Source organism: Eublepharis macularius, chromosome 1, assembly GCF_028583425.1.
Source record: "Eublepharis macularius isolate TG4126 chromosome 1, MPM_Emac_v1.0, whole genome shotgun sequence".
Classification (NCBI taxonomy): domain Eukaryota; kingdom Metazoa; phylum Chordata; class Lepidosauria; order Squamata; family Eublepharidae; genus Eublepharis; species Eublepharis macularius.
In genome coordinates, this window is record NC_072790.1 from 239,687,646 (window position 1) to 239,711,570 (window position 23,925).

The window sequence follows — 23,925 nt, forward strand, 5'->3', positions numbered from 1 at the left end:
GCGTGGTTGCCAACACCTGCACTGGAGATTCAGTACACCTGCTGTGCTGTTATAGAGAGATCTTCCAAACAGCACATGAAACCAGGAAACTTACATGTGGTTTGTCGAAACCAAGACAGGGTGACTATATGCCTGAAGGAAGTGGCGCAGGTTTTAGAGACCAACAAACCGTGTCTGGCATCTCTGACAGGAAATGCTTCAAGTTTCCGCCAGCTTGGGCTTGACTTCCAGTGCAATCCCAGCCACATCACATGATCAGGCGATCAAGGTTCTGCGTGACTGCCGTGGCTTGATTTTTCGCCCAGCCCTGAAATGTGATGGGTTCAGCCCAAAGACAAGGAGTGCTACCTTTTTTGAGAGGCCACGCTCCTGTGCTTTTTGCACTGCGCAGATATTCAGCGGGCGGTGATTCCCTGGCAAGCAGAAGCCCTGAAAACATAACCAGCTGCATTCCCCACCTGTCAAAGTTTCCTTGTGGTATCTTAGAATCGCACTGATTTTTATTTTCAGAGGTAAACATCCCCCGTTTTCCATGCAGCGAAAGGGAGGGGGGGTTAACTTCTTCCTCAGCAAGAGCTTGTATCTGAAAAGCATCCGCTAAAACCTTTATTAAACACATTTTCAACAAAGACTTCTGAGACTTGTTTTTATGTCTATCTTCTGTGAAATTTAGCACCCTTGCTTAAAATCCATGGGTTGCACTGTGGCAAAATCCTACCCCACCCCACCCTGCCTCAAGAAGAAAATGTCATCCGTATCCAAAGAGATCTGTGGAGTCCAACCCTGTCTTAGACAAATGGCCAGAATATCTAAGAACAATACATTTTGTATTGTTACAAGGGAGTTAACTGTTCCTATAACAGTTGCCAACTCCACGTTGGAAAATTCCTGGAGATTGGGGATGGATCCTGGGCGGGGCAGAGTTTGGGGATGGGAGGGGCCTCAGGCTTGTTGGGAAGTAGGGTTGCCAACTCCTGTTTGGGAAATATCTGGAGACTTTGTGGGTGGAGCATGGGGGGGGGGTTAGGAAGGGCAGGGACTTCAGCAGGGTAGAATTCCATAGAGTCCACCCTCCAAAGCAGCCATTTTTCTCCAGGGGAACTGATCTCTGTCACCTGGAGATCAGTTTTAATTCTGGGAGATCTCCAGCTCCCACCTGGAGGCTGGCAACCCTATGGGAGGATAAATGTAGAAAGGAAGATCAATAAGCTTCTTGGAAGACAAGTTGGATGAAAATCTGGCCGGTAGATAAAATGAAAATCACCCAGTTTTCGCTTTCCAGTTTCCTTTTTTACTTTGTTCAGGTTTTATGGTACCTTTAGAGACTGAAAAAAAATAGTTTTTTAAAAAAATGTTACCACTCAAGAAAATGTTCTGGGATGAAGTCTGCAAATTTTTTCAGAGTTGGAGTGCAATGCTGAAAGATTTGTTGTAGTTGCCCACAATTGCCTCTGAGCATACACAGAGGGTATATTTCTCCTCGCCAAATAGCTACAGCCACCCTTAGAATGTTTGGGATCAAGGAACCTCCGAGTCTGAGGTTTTGACTTGGAGGGCCACGCGTGACCACCACCACCACACCTCCGCCAAGCACTTCTTGGGGGAATTAAATGGTGCACCAGCATCGGCCGTACTCGTGAGGTTCATCACAACAGCTGTGCCCAGTGAGTCGGATCCAGCCAGTTTGTCTGCTAATGGAAAAGGAAGGAACAGCAAGTCCGGGAATGAACCGTTAGCCAGCAATTGGATTGTATAATATTCTTTTTAAGTAAGTGCAAAGTGCAAAAAGTGCCTTAATAAATATACAATTTCAATAAATACAATTGATCACAATCCTTTTCCTATGTCCAAGTCGTAATAAACGCCACAATGGGCTCACTCATAAAAGTCACAGAGCTAAGAGAAGAGGTGACTCCAGTCCAATCCAAGTAGCAATAATATCCAAAGATGTGCCGACGGGATTATGCAGGCATACTATACAATTCCTGTTTCGTGTATATCACACTTCTTCTGGGCACAGTTAAAGCTGGAAGATCACCATTTTACTAATTGCTCTAAAGTGACTGCCATCAGTGCTCCTTCTTATCAATCCATAACGAACATATATCAGATGACGTGGACATTGCTGGATATAAGTGTTTACCATAACGACTTGGACATAGGAAAAGGATTGTGATCAATTGTATTTATTGAAATTGTATATTTATTAAGGCACTTTTTGCACTTTTGCACTTTGCACTTACTTAAAAAGAATATTATACAATCCAATTGCTGGCTAACGGTTCATTCCCGGACTTGTTGTTTCTAGCCATCACTATCTGGGTTTCTCCCTGCTGTTTTTGCTTAATGAAAAAGGAAGGGAAAGTCCCACTATCAAAAAACGCTGTGCTAAGAATCAAGAAGCCTGCAGGTACAAGCCACAAGGCATGTGGGGCTGTAGAAAGGAAGGGGATTGAATGAGACTCAGTTTTTTAAAAATCTGGCCGGATCCAACCCAATATATGAGACAGGGGTGGGGAAGTCCATAATTTCTCAGGCTTTAGGGTGAAGGTGCAGTTTCCCTTTTGACATGTTCTGTGGCTGGGACGACCACGGAGTTCCCTTCCATCCACGTGTCCACATACTTGTTCACAGCAAAAATCGGAATGTCAATATCCTTTTCTGTCCCCCGGTGGTCCTTCTCTGTGGCAGGCAGAGAGAACGCGTCGTCCTCATCTGGGGGGTGATGGAATGCCACACAGAGCTGGTACACAGCAGTGCCGGTGGCTGAGCCCACCATCGGTGCCACGATTGGAACCCACCACCAATAGTTTCCAGCACTGGAAAGAGAGAACGAAATGGGGATGAATGCCGGCAAAGATACCCTGTGCCATGCCAAAATGCTTTTAAGTGCTTTAGAAGCACTGTTGGCGGCGATTGATTTGATTTAGCCCTGGAATTTGCAAAGGCATCCATTTCCAGACTTCTGATAGCTGGCACAATTATTTGCAAATTCAGATTAGAAACTTCCTTATTTGAAAGGTTGGCTTTCAGAGTGTGTGTAAGAGCATGGATTCCTTGCCCTCAGAGGAAACTTTCTCTGTATTTTACACTTGAGTCATAGAATCATAGAAACATAGAGCTGGAAGGTACCTCCAGGGTCATCTAGTCCAACCCGCTGCACAATGCAGGAAATTCACAACTACCTCCCTCCCACACCCTCAAGGGACCCCTGAGGCCAGTTTGGTGTAGTGGTTAAGAGCGCGGGACTCTAATCTGGAGAGCCGGGTTTGATTCCCCACTCCTCCACTTGAAGCCAGCTGGGTGACCCTGGGTCAGTCACAGCTCTCTCGGAACTCTCTCAGCCTCACCCACCTCACAGGGTGTTTTGTTGTGGGGATAATAATGGCATACTTTGTAAACCGCTCTGAATGGGCATTAAGTTGTCCTGAAAGGTGGTATATAAATCAAATGTTGTTGTTGTCCATGCCCAGAAGATAGCAAAAAAATCACTACCTCCTGGTTGAAAGGAAAATGACCCAGAGCTGTAACTCATTCAGAGGCACAATAGGCAGCCTCCTCCCCACACACCAGTTCACTCTACTGCATCTCTATATTCGCAATGACTGGGCGATCAGATTACACCAGATGCAGAAATACCTCCGAATTTGCCTTTCCTAGCAGGGGCTGATGGGAAGGTGAAAAGCTCTAAGCAGGGTCTGCTTAAAAGGCGTACCGGACATGTTTCCTGAGCAAGTGGGTACTTTGGGTTGGCAGGAACCTGTCCTTTTTTAATTTGTTTCGTCTCAGCACTTAGCATGAGTATGACCAATGTAAAAAGCCATAATGAAGACAGGGTTTCTGAGCATGTACAGAGCGTGCATTTTGCCGTGGTGACCAGATTCAGACATCAGGCACCTGAGTTTCAGCAGATGGGATGTATAGGCAAGTCCGAGCCACAGCATCCATCTGTTTAGAAGCAGAGGCGGCTAGCCCATACTTTACTTACAGTACTTTGGGGGTGAGTTGAACAAGTGGTCGATCTCTTTATGAGGAAGAGGAAACCCTAAGAATGAATACTGTCCTTCTCTCCATTTGTACACCCACCTGAAAACTTGAGGGCCCCATCCAGCCACGTAGGTAAAGAGCCGGGGGCCCAAGTCCCTGGCGGGGTTGATGGCACAGCTGCAGTTGGCCCCCATGGCGAGGCTGAGCGAGAGGACCAGCAGGCCCACGCCCAGCGGCTCCATCCCTTTGGCCATGCTCTTGTTTCGGGAATCAATGAGCGCTAGAATGCTCACCACAAGGATCCCAGTTCCCAGCACCTGCAGAGGTCAAATAGGCAGGGCGTCAAAGAAAGCACGGCACACACACCTTGCCTGGGCCTTCTCTTGTAAGAGAATCTGGGGTATGTGCAAGAATAGGTCAGAGAAACGACTTCTTCATGCAACGTAATTGTTCACCTGTGGAACTCCCCACCACAAGGTGGGATCATGGTCCACCAGCTTCTAAAGGAGTTAGGCAACTGTATAGAAGAGGAGAGATCTAATAGTAGTCATGATCGCTCGGTGGAATTCTCTCATAGCGCTGTCAGAATTTCTGGGAACAATCAGCCTAACCTGGTCCAAGAAGCCGTTGCGCAGGGATAGGTAGGGAGCCGGATAAGTGGCAAAGATGGAAGCAGTTTCCCGAGGGCCAGTGACTGTCAGGGTCCCATTGCTATAGTGGTGGATGGCATCTGTGGGAAGAAAACCAATGAGGACTAGTAACACAGAAAGCAAAGGGTAAACTTCCTCCTGTTGTGTCCTCCTAAAGGCAGCATTCCTCTCTCCCAAGAACTCAGATCTCCCAGACTAGACCACAGCAGACTTAGAATGAGGTGGTATAAACCTGGTAGAATTGGACTACAGTATACCACTTCAGACTGCAGGTGATGGAGGCCATTTTTTAATGTTATGGTCAAAATTCCTTGCAAACAGAAAACTAGTACAGAAGGGAAAGAGCTGGGGAAGAGCCACCTCTCCCTGATGTGTTTGTTTTCTACTTGCAGGGAGTGTTAAAGAAACCATGGAGGAGTACTCAAAGATTATAAGCCCCACCTCCTGTCTGAAATGATACCGTCTGCTCTGCCAGCTCATCTGGCTGCACGCATAGATCTGACCACACGTATGTGGTGAACTGGATAATAATATATCAGATGTAAGATCCTGGCCCGCTTAAAACCGGCTATAAAGGCCGGTTTGTTTAGACTGGCTAAAGTGCTTTCATTCTGATTTGTTTTCTAGCTGTGATGTAGTTTCCATTCCTTGTGATTTTCCTGTGGGTTTGCTTTATTGATTTTTATATAGTGCTTGTTTTAAACTTTCGTTCGTCTCGAGAATTAAGATAGGAAAGTGCTATATATTGAATCCAGCTTGACGCTGTCTACTCAGATGAGAAAGCACTTCTGTGTCGGAGCCTTTCCAATACTGTTCATTCGACCCAGTGGTCACGAACAGCACTTCTGTGTGTCTCTTGGGCAAAGAAAAACCTTTCCCAGTTCTTCCTACACGAGAACTTTTAACGGAACCTACCGGGAATTGAACCTTGGGACCGCCTGTATGCAAAGCTGGTGCTTTATTATAGCAACACAACATTGTTCTCAAAAAGCAATGATCGCTCGTGAAATTAAAGAGGAGTCCAATGGTACGTTAGAGACCAATAACATTTATTCCAGCATGAGCCTTCGTGAGTCAGAGCTTAGTTCCTCAGATTCATAAAGCGAACATCCATAAAGTTGATGAATTTATATTAAAGCCCACAAACAACAGAAAGAGGGAGGCAGAGATGTTGCAAATGGGAGCCAGTTTAAAAATAAGATCCAAACAAAAGAGTGATCTTGTTTTAAACCAATTGGTCTTTGTAATATCCCCTTTCCTTCCCCCAACAATGCGAAATACCTGAAGCTGCCTCATACTAAATCAGACCAGTTTTCCATCAAGGTCAGTATTGTCTAGTCATACTGGCAGCTGCTTTCCACATCACACACTACCTTGGTCCTTTCTAAGGACCAAGTTTGATGGTCCTTAGAGAGCCAGTTTGGTGTAGCGGTTAAGAGCGGCAGGACTCTAATCTGGAGAGCCAGGTTTGATTCCCCACTCCTCCGCTTGAAGCCAGCTGGGTGACCTTGGGTCAGTCACAGCTCTTCTAGAACTCTCTCAGCCCCAACCACCTCACAGGGTGATTGTTGTGGGGATAATAATAACACACTTTCTAAACCTGTCTGAGTGGACATTAAGTTGTCCTGAATGGTGGTATCACAATCAAATATTATTATAATTGGAGATGGTGAGGATTAGATCTGAGACTTCACTGAGCCATGGCCCTTCTCCGACTTTTTTTCTTGTTTGCAGCTTTCAATATAAATTCATTGGCTTTATGGTCTTTGATAAAGGTTGTGGCTAGGGTTGCCAACTCAAGGTTGGGAAATTCCTGGAGATTTGGGGGTGAAGCCTGGAGGAAGGGAAGGGACCTCAGTGTATTATAATGCCATAGAGCTCACCCTCTAAAGCAGCCATATTTCCAAGGAAACTAATCTCTGTAGACTGCAGATCATTGCAATTCTGGGATCTCTCCACGCCCCACCTGGAGGTTGGCAACCCTAGCTGCGGTAGCGCATCTGTTTGGTATGCAGAAAGTCCCAGGTTCAGTCCCCCGCATTTCCAGTGGGAAGGCTCACGCAGCAGGTGATGTGCACAACCTCAACCTAAGATGGGAGATTTTGACTATTCAAAGCTCACACCCTGGGAATCTAGTTGTTCTCTAAGGAGCGACTGGACCCGAATCTTGCCAGCCTGGGTAGACAGTCGTGAGCTTGATGGACCAGTGGTCTGGTTCAGTATAAAAGAGCTTCATGCGTTCCCTTTATGCATCCGAGGAAGTGCGCTCTGACTCACAAAGATCTCTGCTGGAATAAAAAGCATTCGCCTCTGAAGTGTGGGAATCCTGTTCCATATTGCGGTGACAGAACACGGCTGCCCCATCTGCCACTGAAATATGGGTTATAAAGTTTTCTGAATAAGTCATCTGCTTTCGTGATTGTGAGAACAGAACCCAGGGGGTGGCAGCAATTCAGGACTAATTCATCCATATAGCCCAAGGAGGCGTGGGGGTGTATGATCTTCTGTGTGGGCCTCTGTTACCATAGTATAGGGCGTAGACCGTGGCTGAACCCAAAAAAGCCCCCAGGATCTGAAAAACGGAGTAAACGGGCAGTTTCCACCATGGACACTGGTTAAGCAGGCACATGCATAGGGAGAAAGCGGGGTTCAGATGCCCTCCTGCATGAGAGAAAAGAGACGGGGTGGGGGGGGGGGAGACACAAGAAATTAGAAAACGAAGCATCCAGCTACCCATGGAGATTGGTGTAACCAGGGCTTTTTTTCAGCTGGAACGTGGTGGAACGGAGTTCCGGCACCTCTAGAAAATGGTCACATGGCTGGTGGCCCCGCCCCCTGATCTCCAGACAGAGGGGAGTTTAGATTGCCCTGGCGCGGAGAGCAATCTAAACTCCCCTCTGTCTGGAGATCAGGGGGCGGGGCCACCAGCCATGTGACCATTTTCAACTAGGGCGATTTAAACTTTAAAGAACTCCCCCCTTGTTCCAGCTGACCCAAAGTGATGTCATTGTGCGGTCCTGAGTTCCACCACCTCTTTACCCAGAGAAAAAGGCCCTGGGCATAACCCATTTCCCCAAACTTCTGATAATTGAGGAACCTATTTACAAATAGTTACACTGATGTAGCTTGCAAATAGCAGGATTCATAATATGAATTCTTGCCAAACGAGACAAGAAACAGAAGATCCCCCGTTAAGCAGTTCTGCAGTTATTTAGAAGCTAATTAACAAACTGAAGAGGAGCCCTGTTGGATCCGACAAAAGGTCCTACCAGTCCAGCAACCTCTTTTGCCCAAGCAGATGTCAGGGGATGGCTTGGAACCAAGGCACGGAGGCCTTCCCCTTTTTGTTGCCCGGCATGCAAAGAAAGTGGCGCTCAGAGGTAGACTGCCTCTGAACAAGGGGGTTCCGTTTGGTCATCGTGGCGCATACCAAACGATGAATGTATTTTCCAGGAAATTATTTACTCTCCATTTTTAAGCCAATGAAACCAGTAGCTATTGCTACAGCCCTTGACAGTGGATTTCTAGAAATTAATTACCTTCAAGCATCTGCTTGGGAGGAGTAGGGGAAAGTCACTAGGAGAAAGGGTGTTAACACTTTCTCTCCCGTGCCTCTTTAGTGATATAACTAGTTCTTTGGAGGTGGCCGGCCACTCTCCAGGTGGAAAAAGACAGATCTTATACACGCCTTTTCCCCACCCAGAGCAAGTTGTAGCTGCTGGCTCAGGCTAGCCCAGCGCTTTTTTCTGGGAAAACAGGTGGTGGAACTCAGTGGGTTGCCCTTGGAGAAAATGGTCACATGGCCAGTGGCCCCGCCCCCTGATCTCCAGTCAGAGGGGAGTTCAGATTGCCCGAGGGCAATCTAAACTCCCCTCTGTCTGGAGATCAGGGGGCGGGGCCACCAGCCATGTGACCATTTTCAAGAAGTTCCGGAACTCCGTTCCCCCCCTGTTCCAGCTGGAAAAAAACCCTGGGCTAGCCTGATATTGTAAGTTCTTGGAAAGTAAGAGTTGGCCCTGGCTAGTACTCGGATGAGAAACCGCCACAGAAATCCAGGGTCGATTCGCAGAGGTAGGCAAACCACCTCTGAATGTCTCTTGCCTTGGAAACCCCACGGGGTAGCCATTGGTTGGCTGCGACTTGACAGCACTTTACACACCCATTTATTGTCTTCCTGACGTTATTTATAGCCTGCAATTATCGCTGAGATAATAAGGCAGATTACACAGTCGAATAAATCGACAGGATGGGACATCCAATAAACAAAGGAACCACGTCTGGATTGCCGAAATCTGAAAACAGAGCTGAAGCACATACAAAGCCCTTCATGGGCAAAATCGACAGCTGCCTGTACTGGGGCATTCTCTTATGGAACAACCTACCAGAAGAGGTCAGGAATGCTCCTGCTCTCCTGGCTTTTCTGTAAACTATACAAAACCAAACTATTCAAGAAGGCTTTTTTACAGAGGACAGAGGGCTGCACTGCGAGGCAGGGCATTGGTCAAGGGATAGGGAGTATAGACTATACTACTATGTACTGTACGTTACTGTAAGTATGATCCCACTGGGTAGCTTTCTGCATTGTTTAACATGTAGTCAGGTTTAGAATTGCACATGCTCAGTTCTGGCTCTGTATCGGATTTCTGCTCGTTTTCAAATCTCTGCAAATTTGCATTTGTGTTCTTTATTGAATTATTTATTGGGTGCCCCAGCTGTTGATCGCAGTGACTTACAACGGCAAGCCAAGCTTATCAGACAAGTATCTGGGGAATAGGTCAGGGTTTTGTTTTGTAGCTTTTCTGTTTTGCTTCTTAAATCAAGAAAGCTTTTGACCAAGATGTCAGCAGTTAGCAACATAAGAATATCCCTGGAGGATCTGATTGGTGCTTCCTCTCTCCCAGTCCCCGTGACCAGCCAGGACCCTCTCTGAGGAAACTCACAACTGGGCCTGAAGGTGACAACTTTCCACATTGCTTGTTCCCAGCATCTAATATCCAATGGTATACTGCCCCTGAACATGGAGGCTGCATTTAGTTGTCATGGCTAACAGAAAAGCTGCCAACCTCCAGGTGAGGCCGGTTTGGTGCAGTGGTTAAGAGTGTGGGACTCTAATCTGGAGAGCCGGGTTTGATTCCCCACTCCTCCACTTGTAGCAAGCTGGGTGACCTTGGGCTAGTCACAGCTCTCTAGAGCTCTCTCAGCCCCACCCACCTCACAGGATGATTATTGTTGTGGAGATAATAATAACATACTTTGTAAACTGCTCTGAGTGGGAATTAAGTTCTCCTGAAGGGTGGTATATAAATCAAATGTTATTATTATTAGGTCTCCCAGAATTACAACTGATCTCCAGCCTACAAAGATCAGTTCCCCTGAAGAAAAAGGCAGCTTCAGAGGGCAAACTCTATGGTATACCATAGATGCTCGGTGAACTCCTCCAAATTACCCCCTCTACAAATGCCACCCTGAAATTTCCAGGAATTTCTCAGCCTCAAGTTGGCAGCCCTAGTTAATGGATGTCAAGTGACGACTGAGTCAGGAGACGGGTAATGCCAGGAGCTAAGGTCAAGGGAGATAACAGTATCGGAAGACATAACACCAGAAGGTAGAAAGTGACTCAAGATCTTTATCTAAACCCTTTCCAGGATAGACAACAATTCTCTCCTCAGGCTCACCTGACACGCCGCCTGAAATGTGAATAGCTACCATCACGCTGACACCGCTGGCCAGGGCCGAGCTGATATAGCCACCCTTCTTCCCCTCGCTGGTGACAGTCTGTGCCGAAGCGCTGATGGTTATCATCTGAGAGAGGGAAACGGGAACAAACGCCAGGTGAATCTCACCCACAGCCTGCCTGGCACCCCCCATGCCCCTGTTCTGTGCCAGGGCTGCCATCTCTCAATCTGGATACAGAACATCAAATAGTTCTGCCAGACATCCCTCCCTCACGCAGGGACCCACATCCACCAAAGAGCTTCCCTCCCCTCCCAGTTTCTGCCACTGCTGAGGCAGTCCAAGAAAGGACAGGGAATAGCCGCACATCCTGTTATCATGCCTCGATTCAGCTCAGCGGAGAGGAGACATTTGTGTCGAATTTGCCTTTGGCCTCCTTAGAGCCAAACTACAAGTGACGTCTTACACAGGTTGGACACTAGTCAGCTTCCCTCAAGTTTTGATGGGAAATGTAGGCATCCTGGTCTTGCAGCTGTAATGGAGAGCCAAGCTGTAAAACCAGGACGCCTACATTTCCCATCAAAACTTGAGGGAAGCTGACAAGTGTCCAACCTGTGTAAGGCGTCACTTGTAGCTTGGCTCTCAGTCTTCTTCATTTCCATGGGCCTCATCAAGAGCTTATTTTGGATGAGAAGAGGGATTCAAAATCATAAAGAATCCTCCTGCTGCAGCGGGAGGCAAAGGAACAAAGGCTGGTTCTACCTGAGCTTTCAGGTTCACTCCCTTCCCTCACCTGCACATCTGGACTCTTGCTGGCTGCTACAGGTGAGGGATGGGGGAGGACCAGGTGAGGGAGCAATTAGGGGTTCACTTCGTTCCCCCTTAGTTTGGGCTATCTATGTTTTATGTCAGGGGTGAGACATGGCAATCCTAGGCCATTTCCACACGTCTTTCCCTAGCGCAAAACTCACAGAACAAGGGCGTCTTCCTGGCGCGATTTCTGATGTCATCGTGCCACGTGGTGCGATGACGTCAGAAATCGTGCCAGGAAGACACCCTCATCCTGTGAGATTTGTGCTAGGTAAAGACGTGTGGAAACGGTCTACCAGTTCCATCCTGTAGTTTAAGCGAGAATATTTGCAGTATGCATTCGTAGCGGTTTTATTTATTTATTTTAATTTTAAACTTTTATTTGAAAGGAAAGCAAAACAATAAACAACAAAGACAATAAACAATGAATAAAATAAGCAAGATACGTAACGATACACAAAAACAATAAAAACAGAATATATATATATATATCATCCTATTATACTACAAAACTATTTCTCCTCTCCATCCCCTTACTTACATACACTTAACTTTTATAATCAAAATTTTAAAATGTTAATTTTACAGTTGGTCTACTTTAATAATAGCTAATCTTAGTTTTTCTTAATTTTCAGCTACGTAGTCTAAAACATTTCCGCATTGTTTCTGAAATTCTAAGATTGGTCTATTATGTATATAATGTATATAATACAGTCACATCTGAGCAAGATTCTGTCTTCATGGTTTTAGTTTGTAAAGAAACTTTCCCGTCATTCTGGTTGGGGAATATTGTATTATGACACATGCCGCTCTTGCCTCGAAACAAATACAGCAAGAAATAACAAACTCGGCGCATTTGAGTTCAGAACTTTATACACAGCAAGGCTAAAATGCTGCTATGTTTTTATTTTTGATAGCTGTATTAACATGGTGCTAATATATGTTTTAAATGAATTATATGTATTGGTTGTTGTGGGTTTTCCGGGCTGTATTGCCGTGGTCTTGGCATTGTAGTTCCTGACATTTCGCCAGCAGCTGTGGCTGGCATCTTCAGGGGTGTAGCACCAAAAGACAGAGATCTCTCAGTGTCACACTGTCTTTTGGTGCTACACCTCTGAAGATGCCAGCCACAGCTGCTGGCGAAACGTCAGGAACTACAATGCCAAGACCATGGCAATACAGCCCGGAAAACCCACAACAACCATTGTTCTCCGGCCGTGAAAGCCTTCGACAATACATCAATTATATGTATTATTTATATTTTTAATAGCTACTGCTGGTGAACTTTGTAATATGTTTTTAAATTGTTGTGATCCGGTCTGAGCCCACTTGGTTGGGGAGGGCGGACTATACATTTAAGTAAATAAATAAATAATAAATAAAACTTGTCCTTTGTATATGATTGAATCCTTTATCGGAACCAACGATTACGGCTGGCAGTAAAATTTGCTAAAATACATTCGTGGACTATAGTGATTAGGCTGATACGACCATGATAACCCCACGTTTGGGGATTGCTGTGTGCCAGACATTCATGGAAAAACGTCAATAAGAACTCATTCAACAAACATTTAAAGACGCATCATGTTCGTGAGTTGGATCCTACTGTGTTGTCCCACCGGTGCTTGCGTTTTCCTGCAACTCGGATGGAACGACATGATTCAACCCATGAATGCAAAGTGTTGCATTCACACAAACCCATGAATGCAAAGTGTTGCATTCACACAAACATTCGAAAGTTGCTGCTGTTTGTTACAATTGTGCTTGCCAATGGCTGGTCTTTGGATCCGTATACATCCTCACCACCGTCCTTACAACAAACTCCTAATCTAGATCAGTATAAAGCTCCCCATATTGCAGATGAAACACTGAGGCTTAGCAAGAACACCTTACTGAGGCCACGGAACGTGTCGGTGGCAGAGAAGAGAATGGAAATGGCACCTTTGCTATGCTGTGCCAGCTCTTGGGTTTAATATGGCAGGCAGCGCGATCCTGTGGTCCAATCCAAGCCCTCAGAATGGGTTTGCTTTCAGTAGATTAAAGGGTAAGCTGCCCTTTGACTTCCTGGGAAAGTTCCGAATGGGGCCGGCCTACCTTTTATAATCGAAGAGCCAAAGTATGACAAAACCAGAGATCATCAAAGAGCCAGAATAAGAAAGCCGGGTTGCATAAACCCAAAACTTCATATTACTGATAACTGACATGTAGTTTGATAATCCATAAAGTTAATGCAGCCCAAACACTGGTTGTTACAAGTATTTTATTTGGAAGTGGTATACATGGAGTCTCACAATAAGCCATAAATATACACAGAGGCAACTTGCATGGTTGTTTTCTTGCACTGGTGTAAGTCTACACATGGGCCGAATCCACACTTCCCTATTTTCCGCTTTTCATACGTAATAATTGCGCTGGATTCTATCCTGCAATGTCCCAGTCTGTGTTCACATCCCCTCTTTTACTGCACTGGCATCGCACTATACTCGGTTCACATCCCTAGGAGAATCGCACAATATGGGGCGGGTTTAGATCCGCCGTCGCCGATGACAACATCACGTAGCCTTCTTCATGCTACTGGACTCTTTACAATTTTGCAACTACAGGCGAATACGGCTAACTCCTCTGGACCTATTTCTTGGAAAAGAGTCCCTTCCGAGCATCACCAGAATAAAGCCCTGGGTTTCTGAGTCTTTTAATGTTCCAGAAGAAAGGAAAACAATCTTTTTGGACCTTGAACTTTGCTTCTTTCGGTCAGGTGCAATTAAAGCTGAAGTTTGGCTGCTTGTCTGGTGCAAGGAAGGTGACAACACGCACACCAAAGCGTGATAGGGAGGGCCAATCGTTTCTGGGGTGGGACCGAGGAGCCTTGTATGAAGTGAATATTTTATGGATTTCAGTCCATACTTGCCAAACAATAGCCTTGCTTTTATATCCATTTTACATATTCTTTCGCATCCAAGTTTGATATTCGAGCAACACACCTTTCAACACACCCTCGTTTCAGTTTCAGAACTTCCAGATCTATTTCTCCCAACCCCAAACCAGGAATGTTTGGGCAAACTTTTTGACGCATTCAGAAATCAGTCATACTTCTGTATATGCTACGAAGAGAGAGTGATGCAGGAAAGCCCAAAAGAGGCTAAAAGGATAGAAAATAGGATCATGAGGGAGAAAGAAAGGGTGGATGTGTTGAAGAAATGCACCAGGAGACGATCAGTGAAGTTTTTAATGCTCCATATATTTATATGAAATTACCTCCTATATCTTCAGTGTTTATATTCTCGTTAAAATGTGTTTTCATATAACAAAAGAGTCTAATTTTCAGAAACAGTGGGGGAGCAGTCAACATATGTCTGAGCTGTACCACTTAACATTTCAGGAGCTGGCTGAGATGATTGAATGTTTTGTATACAAAAAAAGAAAGAAACCAGGCTCCCTGCACATAGAAATCTAGTGAAACTGGAAGAAGGCTAAGGCTAGATCCTTCTTCCCTGACATGCTAGTTTTCTATGTGCAGGGTTATTGTTGTTGGTTTTTTTGCTGTAGGTCTTTCTGTCACATGAAGGCCTCACCACCATCAGTCCAAACTAATGCAATTCATACCCAAGTCTCGCCTTCTGATTGCAAGAAGGATTTAAATAACCGTTTGGGTCCTTCCAGAGCTAATTTTGTACACATATTGAGTACAGTTAAACAGATCTTGAGTATACATCTGAAGCAAGCCCAGATGCTTCCTCTGAACACCCCTGGGGACTTTGTCTGCCAAAGGCCACACTGTCCCTCCCAGCACCAACCAGTCCTCATGCTTGGCAGGAAATGAACTCAGGATGGTGTACTTAGTTCTTCCTCTCCTATTTGGTCTTCACAACAGCCCTGTGAGGGAGGCTCATCGGGGAGAGACTAAGTGGCTCAAGGTCACACAGTGAGCTTCATGACTGAGTGAAGATTTGAACTGTCTCCTAGTCTAACACTCTAGCCACACTGTATAACACAATCTGAACAAATTTCACAATGTGGTTAGAAGCCGGTAACCGAGACGTTTCCCCTTCCCCAGTGCTAAACACAAACACACATCAGACCAAAGGAGATGGAAAAAATCAGCAATAAAGATCAGATTGCCTCTGAGATGGAACTGCTGATTCACGATGTGAGATCTCTCAAGATCTATCATTTCCGGAGCTGATTTCAAATGTCTAATCTCTGTTCTGTTGACTCAAGACTCCTCAGTTCAGTTTTGCTACCTCTTGTGTGCTTTGCGCCCTTTATTTCCACTGGCCAAGATTTCCCCCGTTAAATAGATCTGATTTAAACATTATTTTTGTTTTGGCCACTTCTAAAAATGTTGCGAAAGGCCCAAATGAAAATGAACAGAACTAAGGGCTCCAAACCTAAGAAAGGGCGCATTTGTATATCTACAGCTCTGTGTGGCGGCACCTTTTAGCTCCTTGCACACATACCACAGCTGTTAGTCGGTCCAGTCAGGGGGAAAGAACAACGTCTTCCCTTACCACATGTGAAGAAAGCAGAATGTGGGGAGTCTACGCGTGTCAGGGGACTATGCGTGTCAGGGGAACCAAATCCTGCCTCGTCCCGTGTCCGAGAACTAAGCTACACCCAATGTCTAACCTCAAACCAACCGTGTTGGACGGAGGCTGATTCAAAGCAGGGCTGCAGCTCTGAGGAAGGAGAGTTGAATCCTTGGCCACTATTTCCCTGATCAAAAATGCCCCCTTCCCAGCTGCTTTGAATCCCACTATGGGCACCCATAGTCTCCTTTTGCTCTCACGGGTTATAAAACATCCTGGAGAAGAATCGCTTTTGATCAGGGAAATGGGCAACCGTTCTTCTTCCCTGATCCATATTGCCCATTACCCCACTTCTTTGGGAATCCAAACCATCCCCGTTGTGGAGCGCAGTAACATTTGCAACTGTGTTTTCCACTGAAATGGGAGGCCAGTTGGGTGTAGTGGTTAAGAGCGGTGGGACTCTGATCTGGAGAACCGGGTTTGATTCCCCACTCCTCCGCTTGAAGCCAGCTGGGTGACCTTGGGTCAGTCACAGCTCTCTCAGAGCTCTCTCAGCCCCACCTACCTCACAGAGTGATTGTCATGAGGATAATAATAACACCCTTTGTAAACTGTTCTGAGTGGGCGTTAAGTTGTCCCGAAGGGTGGTATATAAATAAGGGTGTTGTTATTATGAAATGACTACCCATTCAATTTCCTAAAATGCCTAGATTTAGCTACTGTATTAAAGAATTCTACTCTAAAACAACATACAATCCAATCTGGGATGGGAGGATAGTTGTACGGTCCTTCGTCTGAGCCCAAAAAGAGTCCTACCCGACACCACCAAACAGAGATCCTTTAACTGGAGTCACCAAGGAATGGACCTCGGACCTTCTGCAGGCCGATCAGGGATTCTGCCTATAAGCTATGGGCCCTCAACTAATAACACTGGAATATGCTTACACGGAGTAAAAACATCCGTCCATCTACTGCTTCAGTGCTACCTAGGGTTGCCAGCTCCAAGTTCGAAAATTCCTGGAGATCTGGGGGGTGAAACCTGGAGAAAGTGGGGTTTGGGGAGGGAAAGGACATTGGCATGGCATAATTCCATAGACTCCGCCCCCCAAAGTAGCCATTTTCTCCAGGTGAACTGATCTCTGTGGCCTGGAGACCAGTTGTAATTTTGGGAGCTCTCCAGCCACTACCTGGAGGCTGGCAACCCTAGTGCTACCTGTGCTGACTGGCAGTGGCTTTTCAAGGCCTTGGATCTTTCCCTGTCCAGATACCTGAGGCCCTTTAACTGAAGGGAATTAAATTAAATCAAGGAGTTTCTCTGCTAGCAAAGCAGGTGCATTACCACCCAGGCACCTGACAGACAGCCACAAAAACCCATCATCTGCTCTCTCTTCAATTCCATCCCATTCTCAGCACTCATGGCCTTCGAGACCCCCCTCCCCAATGCCAAATACAGAACATTTGCTCCCCCCACCCCCAGTCTTTGAAACTCACAATCAGGACAAAGACCCCCAGGAGTTCCGCTAGACACTGCCGAACCAGGAGGCTGCGAAGACGGAGGCAGCCCTGTGCCTTGGCCAAGAAGCGGGCGTAAATCATTGCCAAGCGGGTACGGGGAGGGAGTCGACAAGGCAGTCAAAGGGACCCGACCACAGCTTTTATACCAGTGCGGCTCTATCGCTACTGGTGATAATCGCTAATTATTCCATTCAACGCTCGCTGATGGATTGCCCCTGGAAATTGCGTAAGGAGAGTACAAAAGGACACGGACCCCAGAGATCAGCTGGCTAGAGCTTTGGCTAAAGTACTGAGGCCCAACCCCACCCAGTACTGGAATTATGACCTCTGTAGGAGGCAACAGTGCCTGCTTCATCAGTTCGCTCGAATGCTGTTGGTCTTGGAGAGGTTCTGCTGGAGATTTGCACATGCCACTGCAGGAACGCATCTTCTTATGCAAGAAACCATTCAGAAACGATTGTTTCCCAACAGCAGTGCCGCCAAGCTCTTTCCCTATGCGCCCTGCCGATCTGGTGACATAACATAGCTTCTGGCCATGTACAGACTTCTCCATGCGCTCCCTTTCATATTTCGAAATGGGAGAGTGCATTGTATGTCATGTATTGGATGCACGTTCTGTTTATGTGAATACAAAGTTCCAAGAGATCGGAAAACTTTGTCACGTCTGGCCATAGACACAGACAAGGGAAAAGCTTCAAGTTGGGTTCCCACAGGTTAGGCTGTATTAAAAGCAATACAGATCCATTTGATCAAGAAAAACATTAATTGACTGAATAAGCAAAGGCAGGGAAGTCACCACAATTAACAGAACAGATACATAGGATCCAACCCTTTAAAGTCCATCCTTTTTATATTATTTGTAACTGCCTAAGAAACAAGAATGGGCTTTAACTGGTTGGATCCAGTGAAACCCTCTACAGAAGTAGGTAGGAAATTGAACCGGAATATCCTAAACTTTATCTTCACTCTGTGCTTGCTTGTAGACTTTAAATTCTACTTTTGATTTAGCAACTTCTTTCAATTTAGACCCAAACTAGTTGGGGCATGGCTTATGTAGATGTCGCCAAGCTGCATTTCTAGACCCCATTTTTTCTTATCGACTGGTAAAGGATGGTGCATGATGTGATCTCATTGGGCCCAGAGTTTCCCTGCCCGGCCTACACTTTTGTGCGTACCGCTTCTCCAGGAAGCAGAGAAGCATGGCAAACTTGATCGACATTGTATGAGACACCATAGATGATGTAGGCAGAACTGCCAATTCTAGGTTGGGAAACTCCCAGCAATTTGGGGGTACCATCGAGGGAGGGCGGGGTTTGGGGAAGGGGAGGGATCTCTGTTGGGAATCATGCTGTAGAGCAGATTCCACCCTCCAAGGAGGTTATTTCCTCCACAGGGTTTTATCTCTGTAGTCTGGAGATGAGTTGTAGTTTTAGAGGAACTCACATGGAGGTTGGTAACCCTAGATGTAGGGTTTCGGGTAGCCACGTTGCTCCAAAGGAAAGTCAGAAATCAAAAGCCATGCAATATCTTTAATTTTAAGACTAACCCAAAGGACACAATCAAAAAGAGTCCAGTAGCACCTTTAAGACTAACCAATTTTATTGTAGCATAAGCTTTCGAGAATCAAGTTCTCTTCGTCAGATGCCTGATCAAAACTGGGCAGATACAGAAGAAGAGGGGAGAAGAGAGAGAGAGAGAAAAGAAGGGGACATATATCACAAGGGGACAGAATGCAATTAGCATGGAGGCAATCAAAACATTCCTTTGCTTGGAAATGTAAACATCTCCTTTTGGTTTGATCAGGCATCTGACGAAGAGAGCTGTGATTCTCAAAAGCTTATGCTACAATAAAATTGGTTAGTCTTAAAGGTGCTACTGGACTCTTTTTGATTTTGCTACTACAGACTAACACAGCTAACTCCTCTGGATCTATGACCAAAGGACACAAATAAGGTTGCCAATTTTCCTAGAACTACATCTCCAGACTACAGAGATCGGTTCCCCTGGAGGAAGTGGCAGTGTCAGAGGTTGGACTCTATGGCATCACGTCCCCGCTGAACTCCCTCCCCTCCCCAAACTCCTTTTCTCAGGCTCCACCCCCAAATCTTCAGGAATTTCTCAGCCCAGAGTTGGCAACCCTATCCCTAGAAGAAGGGAGTGGGAGACCACGTCCCTCAAGGCGATTTTTTGCTTTCCGCAAACACAGTTTTCTCCTTGTTTGTTCCAAACGCAAACTGTGTCTGTACACTCATTGGTGCCCACCCACCCACTCCCAGACAGGGGCAGGGTTCACCTTCTCTAAGCTCTGATGGACAATTGAGCAGAGCTAGCAGGAAATCATAACTTAACCATTAGCTGCCCTTCATCAAACATCAGCCAAAGATGGGGTGGAGAAGTCCCAATGTCAGTCTACCGCGACAAAAACCAATGTTATGGTACCTTTGTGTTTAACCTTTTCCTTCTAGCATATCCTTTCGTGGACTAGAGTCCCCTTTGCCTGACAAAGCAGATTCTAGTCTGCAAGCAAAAACCGGTTTGACTTTAAGGTACCCCAAGACACTCCCCATCTGTTCCAGACCATTAACCTAACAAATCAACCAGCAGCCATGACAACTTCGGCCCATTATAAAATAGCTTGATGGTGAAGAAGAACGAAAATAAGATTTAAAGGTAACATCTTGAATACAAACATATAAAGAAGTAGATGCAGAGGAGTTAGCCGTGTTAGTCTGTGGTAGTAAAATCAAAAAGAGTCCAGTAGCACCTTTAAGACTAACCAATTTTATTGTAGCATAAGCTTTCGAGAATCAAGTTCTCTTCGTCAGATGCATGATCCGAACTGGTCAAATACAGTTCGGATCATGCATCTGACGAAGAGAACTTGATTCTCGAAAGCTTATGCTACAATAAAATTGGTTAGTCTTAAAGGTGCTACTGGACTCTTTTTGATATAAAGAAGTAGATCTCGAGCAGAAATATCCTTTATCTTCTTACTGTGAGATCTATAATAGGTTTTACTGTTGTATTCCGATATATTATCTATTTGTTAAAAGTTACAGTGGGTATGTAGAATTGGCGAAAGTATGTCGTATCGAATATGCAGTAATGATGGAACAAACAATGTAGATTAGTTATGGAATTTAAAATGCTGAATATAAGTGTCCCCAATATAAGTAAGCATCATAGTATTTTATAGATAGTATCTTTTGCAGCAAAAGATTTATATGGATAACTATTGGAATCTTTTGCAAGTGTCCTACGCTCAGTCATGAAAGAGTTAAATTGTTATTCTCACCTTTAAGACTAACCAATTTTATTGTAGCATAAGCTTTCGAGAATCAAGTTCTCTTCGTCAGATGCATGATCCGAACTGTATTTGACCAGTTCGGATCATGCATTTGACGAAGAGAACTTGATTCTCGAAAGCTTATGCTACAATAAAATTGGTTAGTCTTAAAGGTGCTACTGGACTCTTTTTGATTTTGCTACTACAGACTAACACGGCTAACTCCTCTGAAATTGTTATTCTGTTATTCTGTTTGTTTAGTCAGATAGCTAGTTAGCATAGGACCACTTAGGCTTCGAGAGAAGTTCCCGCCAGAGAAAGTGGGTGTCTTTAGTCTTAATGAGAGAATCTAGGACTGTCTATTGGATGAGCTGGTTTATTAGCTAGCAACATTAGCTAAAGTTTTATTGCTCTTTGTTCACTACTACTTTACTAGACCATGCAGTCTAAACTCTGTACTCAGTTATCTCTATGTTCTAAGTCTCTTAAGTTTCTCTCTCTCTAGTACCTAGTTTAGCTATCAAGATGTAGTCAGAAACTGTTTGTAGTTTTTCCTACCAAATGTACCCTTTTTACCCTATTATGTAGTAAAGTATTTTTAGAGAGCTCGAATCACAGAAGTCTGTCTCCTTATTTCCACTGCGCTATTATCAAACTCTGCTACTTTGCAAACATATATCTCATTGCTGCTGCAACCCCCAACAATAACCCCCTCCCAAATTATTACAAGGGATAATGTATTACTGATATATGGCCAACTGGCACAACCCTGGCCATCACCCATTTTACTATTACATTAAAGTATCTCCATATTATATTTTTATGGCTTTTAAATCTACATTAATGATATCATGGGAATGTTTGCTTATGATTCAAACGAGATTTGAAAGGGGCGGGTGACGGATCACCCCAAATAGCTAAATTAGCAGGACTCCAGAAAGCGAATTTATAACTAGGCTGATCCAAAGCACATTTATGCAGCATTAAGTCCCCCAAAGGGCTTTACTTCCAAGGAAGGGTATAAGCAACCAAAGGCAGGTTGCAAAGGACCAAGGCAATGAAACTGACTGGCGGTAGATTCAGGACCAATAGACAGGAACATTAGATTAAGTTATGAAAGACGGCCACAAATTCCAGACGGCCATAAATGTTCTTTGATAAATTCAGCTCCCACGTCTGCTTTAATCAAGTCATTCCATCGGCCAGTCTCACTCCAGGGATCCCCAACCTTAACAACAAGAACAACAACAGATTTATGTAACATCCTTCAGAACAACTTAGCGTCCACTCAGAGTGTGTTATTATCCTCAAGACAATCACCCTGTGAGGTGGGCAGGGCTGAGAGAGCTCTGAGAGAGCTGTGACTGACCCAAGGTCACCCAGCTGGCCTCAAGCTGGGAAGTGGGGAATCAAGCCCAGTTCTCCAGATTAGAGCCCTGCTGTTCTTAAACACTACACCGAACTAGCTCTCTTATTGGTTTATAAGGTATGTTATTATCCTCACAACAATCACCCTGTGAGGTGGGTGGGGCTGAGAGAGCTCTGAGAGAGCTGTGACTGACCCAAGGTCACCCAGCTGGCCTCAAGATGAGGAGTGGGGAATCAAGCCCAGTTCTCCAGATTACAGTCCTGCCGCTCTTAAGCACTACATCAAACTAGCTCTCTCAATGGTTTACAAAGTGTGTTATTATTATCCTCACAACAATCACTCTGTGAGGTGGATGGAGCTGAGAGAGCTCTGAGAGAGCTGTGACTGACCCAAGGTCACCCAGCTGGCTTGAAGCAGAGGAGTGGGGAATCAAACCCGGTTTACTATATTTGAATCCTGCCGCTCTTGATCACTAGACCAAACTGGCTCAGTTGAACCAATGGGCATTTTTGGAATTTTGAGACCAGCTATTGGGCACCACAGATACCATGGGTGGCTGGGTCCAATCCCAGAATGTCACGAGTTTGCATAACGGAGGCTGCTGTTTCCAAATTGGCTGTCACTGCAGACACAGAGGGAAGGCCTCATGGGCTCTTCTGAAACACCTCCAACTCCAATGAAGTGGCGAAAAGTCAGGACTGGCTCCTAACTTTAGGGAAAAGATGTTTTGTGGAAGTAGCGGGCACCAGAAAACACACCAGTGGGCGCCATGGCGCCCACGGGCCACATTGGGGACCACTGGTCAACTCCATTGGCAGCAGATCTTCAGGGCCTCAGGTAAAGAAATATTTTCCCCAAGACCTGCGCCATGAGATCGTTTCAAGCAAAGATGCTGAGAATGAAATCTGGGACCTTCTGCCGCGAAGCTGAGCCACCATTCTGCCATTGTTAAAAAGCCCACAAGATAATGCGGCTCTTCTAGAAAAAACACTGGCGATTCCCTCTGAGGGGAATCTCGCTCAAACTTGATACAACTGGACTTCACATAAGCACAAGCATGCCCTTGGTGCCACCAACAACCAGCCCCTGCAAAAGGGTGATCAAGTTTCTGGACTTGGCTAAGAAGTTGAAATTCCTGCCGGTGAAATTTAAGTGGGCAGGATTCCACAAGTTAAGCTTAGCCTTTTTTCAGATTCTCTCTCTTTCCCCTGCGTTTTCTGATGCTCCACAAGCAGACATTTAACTGTTTCAGCACCTCGTGCTTTGGAGCAGCAGAGGCATCAGAAAGCTTCATTTGTTGGATTTCTGCCTGGCAAAAGAAATCCTGCCAGGAATGGCTGTTGTAGGTTTTCCGGGCTGTATTGCCGTGGTCTTGGCATTGTAGTTCCTGACGTTTCGCCAGCAGCTGTGGCTGGCATCTTCAGAGGTGTAGCACCAAAAGACAGAGATCTCTCAGTCTTTTGGTGCTACACCTCTGAAGATGCCAGCCACAGCTGCTGGCGAAACGTCAGGAACTACAATGCCAAGACCACGGCAATACAGCCCGGAAAACCTACAACAGCCATCGTTCTCCGGCCGTGAAAGCCTTCGACAATACACCTGCCAGGAATATTTTGGGCTCAAAATATTTGAGGATGCCTGTGGGGAGATTTCTCCCAATGTCCCTAACCAAGATTCTCAATCTAATTCAAACCAAGGCAGTAAATCTGGCAAAAAAGTTTATTAGAGAAACACTCAAATAAACTGATGCACTTTAAACAACTCTGCCGAAGTACGTACCTAACAAGGTAGGCACCCGTATTTATATCCCCCTTACAGACAGATTCGAAGTAAAATGGTTTACAATAGCAAGATAGTTTACGAAAGACAAACAAGCTTTAACTCAGTGAAATTTTGGAAAAAGTTAGCAGTAATTTGGAAAGTTGGCAGGTCATATAAATTATAAAGAGTGGCATTTAACACTTCTTTGGCACCTCTTGTTATCTTTTGGAAAACTAGAAAGAGTACAATTGTGGACTGATAAAGGAAGTGCTAAGAAAAGCAACGCTACAGCATGTGAAGTTTTCTTGAAGCCATGTCCTGGTGTTAATTTAAAACACCCCCGCCTCA

The 23,925-nt window shown here is 45.3% G+C and overlaps 1 protein-coding gene across 2 annotated transcripts; it reads right to left on the bottom strand.

The window, feature by feature from the left end:
• Positions 1–2,279: 2,279 nt before the first annotated feature.
• AQP10 (aquaporin 10) lies at positions 2,280–17,253 on the bottom strand. 2 transcript variants are annotated; one of them, XM_054983458.1, is made up of 6 exons: positions 17,138–17,253; positions 10,313–10,439; positions 7,161–7,298; positions 4,599–4,717; positions 4,087–4,304; positions 2,280–2,819 (listed from the first exon to the last, which is right to left on the bottom strand). In XM_054983458.1, the coding sequence occupies exons 1-6, from the start codon at positions 17,240–17,242 to the stop codon at positions 2,540–2,542; spliced, it is 987 nt and encodes a 328-aa protein (XP_054839433.1). In that variant the 5' UTR covers positions 17,243–17,253; the 3' UTR covers positions 2,280–2,539. The 2 variants fall into 2 exon arrangements, with proteins under 2 accessions (XP_054839433.1, XP_054839441.1); XM_054983466.1 differs by lacking the exon at positions 7,161–7,298.
• Positions 17,254–23,925: the final 6,672 nt, after the last annotated feature.

Excerpts from the sequence above, each read along its gene's own strand:
- AQP10 (XM_054983458.1), bottom strand. The coding sequence starts at position 17,242 with ATGATTTACGCCCGCTTCTTGGCCAAGGCACAGGGCTGCCTCCGTCTT. Across the intron at positions 7,299-10,312 it reads CATTTCAGGCGGCGTGTCAG|GAGGGCATCTGAACCCCGCT; the intron begins GTGAGCCTGAGG and ends TCTCTCATGCAG. Across the intron at positions 4,305-4,598 it reads GCAACGGCTTCTTGGACCAG|GTGCTGGGAACTGGGATCCT; the intron begins GTTAGGCTGATT and ends TGACCTCTGCAG.